Below are 5,840 nucleotides of genomic sequence, written 5' to 3' on the forward strand. Positions count from 1 at the left end.
CCTCTTATATTTTATAATTAATTTTCAGTAAGGAATATTTCAAAAAACAAGTTCACAAATTTACATATACTTTTCAAATTATAAAAAGTGTTAACAATACCAAAAATGTTCTAATATACAGTGGATAATGTTTTATTATATGAAGATTATTTTCTGACTACACACTATTTTTTTGCAATGTACAGTGTAATTTTTATATATGATGAACCTTTTAAATTATACACAATGAATATTGCTTTAAATACACTAAATTATTTTAAAACACGTACTAAACAATTGATTGTGCATTCAAAAAAGTTCATAGATTAGAAAAAATATTCATGATGCAAAATTTGTTCAAAGACTAAAAAAATATGTTCATAAATTTTGAAAATATTCATGATTTAAAAATGGTCATAATTTTGAAAAAAAGTTCAGGATTTTATAAATGATAAAGGAAAAGAAAAGTAGAGAAAAGAGAAAACTATAAAACTACGAGCTTGTTACGAGTCAAGGGTCGACTTGCAATTAATATGAAACAACTACGGGCCCATTGCGAGTCAAGTGTGAACTTGTAACTAGGATAAAAGACAAAACATAGGCCCTGTTGCAAGTGAAGGGTGGGCTTGCAACTGGGATGAAATAAACTACAGGTCTAGTTATGTGCTGAGGGTGGACTTGCATCTGAGACAACTATGATATGAGTTGCAAGTCAAGGGTGACTTGCATCTAGGCCCGTAGTTGTTTCGAAAAAACACGAACATTTTTATTACTCGTGAACAATTTTTGAAAAAACTAACACATTTCAATTTTTTATAAACATGAACAATTTTAGAAAAATGAACAAATTTATGAATTTTGAATATTTGTTGAAACTTGTGAATTTATGAAAAAAGAATCAGAAAAAAGGAAAAAAATGAGATCAACTTTTGAAAAATAGGAAAATTAAAAGGAGAGGAAAACCAATGAAGAAAAAATGGTAAAATAAAAAAAATCATGAAGAAAACAAAACAAAACGAAAACAAAAAAGTATCCTAGCTACTTGGGCTGAATCATCAACAGTTTGTTCGATGTCGAGGGGTAAACTTGCAACTGGGACAAAAGAAGGCCGAACCCCTAGTGACGAGTCGAGGGTGGTCTCGCAATTGGGTGTAAAAAATGTTGGGTCCAAGTTGTTTGTCGAGTTTGGACTTGACCAGGTCAAAAAAGGTTGGGCCCCAGTTGCAAGTCGAGAGTGGACCTTCAACTGGGACAAGGAAAGGTCAAGCCCCTGTTGTGAGTCGACAGTGGACTTGTAACCGGGACAAAGAAAGGTCAGGATCCAGTTGCAAATCAAGGATGGACTTGCGATTGGGACTAAAAAACTTGGGCCTCGGTTGCGAGTCGAGGGTGGACTTGCAACTTGGAAAAAAGGTTGGGCCCGTGTTGTGAGTCGAGGGTGGACTTGCAACTCGGACAAAAAAATGTTAGACCCAAGTTGCGAGTCAAGGGTGGACTTGCAAATCGAACAAAAAATGTTGGGCCCCAGTTGCGAGTCAAGGATAGTGGACTTGCAACTCGAATAAAAAAGGACGAGCCCTCGTTGCAAGTCGAGGGTGGACTTGCATCGGATAAAAAATGTTGAGTCCTAGTTGCAAGTCGAGGGTGGACTGGCAACTAGGAAAAAAAGGTTGGGCTCAGTTATGAATCGATGTTGCACTTCCAACTTTGACAAAAAATGGTCGGCCCCAGTTGCAAATCAAGAGTGAACTTGCAATTAGGACAAAAAATATCAGGGCCTAGTTGCGAGTCGAGAGTGTAATTACAACGGGGTAAAAAGGTCGGGCCCCAGTCGCGACTCGATGGTGGACTTGCAACTGGGATAAAAAAATGTCGGAGCCCAGTTGTGAGTTGAGGGTGGACTTTCAAGTGGTACAAAAATGGCCAGGTCCTAGTTACGAGTCGAGGTGGGATTGCAAGTGGGACAAAAAAGATTGGACCCCAGTTCTGAGTCGAGGGTGGACTTGCAACTAGAAAAAGATTTAGGCCTCAGTTGCGAGTCGATGGTGGACTTGTACCTAGAATAAGAAAAAGTCAGGCCCTAGTTACGAGTCGAGGCATACTTGCAGCTAGGAAAAAAATAAGTCGCCCCCCAGTTGCGAGTTGAGGGCGGGCTTGCAACTGGGATAAAACAAGGTCAGGCCCAAATTATGTGACGAGGGCTGAATTGCAACTGGGATAAAAAGACCGGACTCTAGTTACGAGTCGGGGTTGGACTCACAACTGGAAGAAAAATGACCGGATCCCAACTACAACTAAAAAAACCAATTTTCTGTCTAAACGATTACAACGAATAAGACAGTTCAACAATAGACAAAAAGGAACAAACATGGAAAGGCAAAGCCAGCCCACGCAGGCACATACTGAGACGTAGTCACACCCTTCTAAAAAATATTAGTATAATCTAAGACAAGTTTTTTAGGCCGGAGGGAGTATGTGAAAAATAAAGGACGACGATAACTTCCACACGTGTGGCATCTAGGGGGGTTGTGCCGCATGCCCTGTGTGGCACGGAGACAACCCAACCGGCAGGACGGCGTCCGGGCGCACGCAGCCACAACCCGCACGTCCGGTGTGTGGCACAATCGCCCACAAGTCGGGCAATCGACCCTGCTGCCCGCACAACCTAACGCGCCCATTGTCCCGGGCTGCCTTCGAACCCACCGTCGTCTCCCACCTCCCAATCCCCTACCTCCATCGTCTTCCTTCTGTAGTTGCCATGGCAACCAGACCAGATCTCTAGCGCCGCCCACCCCCACCCCCCGCCCTCTCCTGATCGACGAAAAACATGACGACGAGCTAACAGGTCGATATCCGATCTCCTCATCTTTCTCCTCCTTCTTCTGTCACAAATAATTGCACTTCCAGATTGCCCACAGAGATGGAGACTAGATCCACACAGTCATGGCAAACACACCACGGATTTGTGTTTATTCCCCTTTGCCCACCAACATACGCAAGATCTGCCATGTTCTATCCTAGATCTGAACTAAGATTCTGGGTTGGGTTGTTGCAAGTAGTTGCTCCAAAAGGATGTGTAGGATTCACTAAAATTCAGGGGAAGAAAGGAGGAATTTGGGTGGTACATAGGGAGGGAGAAAATTAATTGCCACCTAGATTTGCCGTTAGTTGCCACCTATCTTTGCCGTTAGCTGCCACCATGTTATGTTGTTACTTGCCATCGTATTATGTTGGTTGTTGCCATCAGTTCAGAATGATAGTTAGCATCCAAATTTTATAAAAAAAGAATGAATGTGCATGTCCTACTTGAAATGATGTATTGGTTGTTTATGCAAGAAATGTGATAAGATTGCCATGTTTTCTTTTATGTGCAAACAACAAGAATGCATTTCGAATATTCACGCGTTTTTGTTCATGAAGTGATTGAAAACACAGTGGGAGAAAAGCGGAAAAAAATGAATCATGAAGACGACATTGATCCTTGGTTTTCTCAAAGGCCAGAAGCGCCCCCTTGGGATGCAGTAGAGTACAATCAACTCATTTCCGCGGGGCCGTTGCTGCCACTACTAGAGCAGTACGCGAACATCGGTATGATGCATGATAAAAAAAGGAACAGTTGACATGTTTGTGGGAAGGAAAAATGGAATTCTACTTATGTGCTACAATGTCCTTGTTCGCAGGTTCTTATGACACAACCACACACAAGGATACCATGGCAAGTTCCAACACATGGCGCTAATGCTAATAGATGTACGGGAGACCAACTTCAAGTAGCCAATGTGGCAAATCAAGGTAACACATATGAAAAAAAACATACTGATGTGGCCAAGAAAGAAAACTTGCAAGGATGGCAAAGACTTACAAGTTCTATGGAAAAACGCAGGACCATCATGCAGCACATGGCAACAGGCAGCAAACGGATACCTGCCATCAATGTCAGACATAGGTGAGTCGTATGAAAGTGATTCTGTGGACAGTGAATCAGGAAAAGGAACATAGGTGAAAACTGGTGTTTACGCGGTGTCAATACAAAACACAGTTGCCGTGTCTGGTCAACTGCAGTTGCCGTGTATGGACAACTGCAGTTGCCGTGTCTAATCAGCTGTGGTTGCCATGTCTAAACAACTATGGATGCCAAGTGTGAACAAATCTGCTTGCCATGGTTGAACTACTACATGTGCCATGTTGTAGAAACTATAGTTGCCATGCATTGACCAACTGCTCATGATCGCAGGTTGTTATGGCGGAACCACATCGGCAAGGGTATCGTGGCAAGCTTCACCGTTGCAGGCCATCGCTATTGCAGATAGAGCACAACAAATTGAAACAGACCGACTTCTATTAGCACATGCGACACAACAAGGTAAAATATGTGAACCAACAAAGAATAGTGCATTTACTTTTGTGAAAGTATGGGGGAAAGAGGATTTGCCACGGTGGTGGCGGCAAACAACAAAAATGCTACCAAAGTGGATACGTGCAAATAGTCATCTATGGTCTTCAGGATTAACTGTCTGCGTGTGTATACCTTTCGTGATTAACTCTATTTTCCTAGTGGGCTCGTACCTAGAATGCAAGTTTTGATGTTAAAGATGGTGGTTGCCATGTCTTGGCAACAGTAGCTGCCATGTTTGTTGAACTGTAGCTGCCATGGCTGAAAAACTGCAGTTGCCATGCATGGCCAGATGCAGATGCCATGGCTTGCTGTATGAATGATATCGTGCCAAATCAGATGCAGTTGCGACATTCTATTACGATAAACCTGCCATTCAAGCAATACCGCTTACACACGTACCTGTTTTTTTGCAGGAGCTTCAACTACAATCAACAGTGGCACGAGGATATCTACTGCGGGAACCTCGGAGCACACGGAAGGATCGTTCCACCAGCAAGTCACCAATGATGCCATAAACAATGCAGAATCAGTGTCGGAACTGGTAATCGTTGCAGCAATGACGACAAGCACACATTTGCACACCAGCACAAGAAACACTCAAGTAGATGAAACAACCACAAATACTAAAGTGAATGATGAAACTGATGACGAATCGCAAGGGGAGGAAGAAGATGGGCAATCGGAAATCATGATACCTCAACCACCATATATTGGGCAGAGATTTGGTTCGTTTGAAGATGCCAAAGAATACTACCAGAGATATGCAATGTTCCATGGGTTTGCGGTGAACACCGAATACCATAGGAAAATAAAAAACTAACAAGCACAACAAAGGTGAGATAAGGTGCTACAAGGCATGCAGGAACAAGAAGGGTAAAGGTGTTGTTCCTGTCGTGCCGGAACGAAAGAGACGCGTCATTCTCAAGACGGAATGCCCTGTCCGGTGTAAGCTAAACACAGATGGAGCATGGTGGGTGGTCACCGAATATTTCGACGAACACAACCATGAACTTACAAATAAGTTTGACCTGGTATAATTTCTGGGAGCCCTTTAACGCCCTCGATGGCGCTATATCTCCCACGTGTCGAAGCACGACTTAGAGGCATAACCACATTGAAAGCAATGTCGCAAGTCAGGTAATCTTCACACAACCCATGTAATACATAAGGGAAAGATACATAGTTGGCTTACAATCGCCACTTCACACAATTACATGAATAAAGCATTACATCAGCCAAATACAAACAAGGTCCGACTACGAAACCAAAAAGGAAATAAGACTACCCCAAAAGCTACACAGATCCCCGATCAACCCCAACTGGGCTCCACTACTGATCAACTAGTACGAAATAACATAAAGGACAAGATCTTCAACGAGCTCCTCCTTGAGCTTGGTTGCGTCATCTGCACGGTATCATCGGCACCTACAAACTGGTTTTGGAAGTATCTGTGAGTCACGGGGAC

At 42.8% G+C, this 5,840-nt stretch overlaps 1 protein-coding gene across 1 annotated transcript; it reads left to right on the forward strand.

Moving 5' to 3' along the window:
- Positions 1 to 3,756: 3,756 nt before the first annotated feature.
- LOC147971442 (uncharacterized) lies at positions 3,757 to 5,195 on the forward strand. Its single transcript, XM_087523973.1, has 3 exons — positions 3,757 to 3,771; positions 4,270 to 4,342; positions 4,789 to 5,195. Exons 1-3 carry the CDS (start codon positions 3,757 to 3,759, stop codon positions 5,193 to 5,195), a joined length of 495 nt encoding a protein of 164 aa, XP_087380099.1.
- The last annotated feature ends 645 nt before the right edge of the window (positions 5,196 to 5,840 follow it).

Source organism: Triticum urartu, chromosome 5A, assembly GCF_056163025.1.
Source record: "Triticum urartu cultivar PI428250 chromosome 5A, HENAU_Tu73, whole genome shotgun sequence".
Classification (NCBI taxonomy): Eukaryota; Viridiplantae; Streptophyta; class Magnoliopsida; order Poales; family Poaceae; genus Triticum; species Triticum urartu.

Bases quoted from the DNA above. Each gene is read 5' to 3' on its own strand.
- LOC147971442 (XM_087523973.1), top strand. The intron at 4,343-4,788 runs GTAAAATATGTG...GTTTTTTTGCAG, and splicing joins AGCACATGCGACACAACAAG to GAGCTTCAACTACAATCAAC.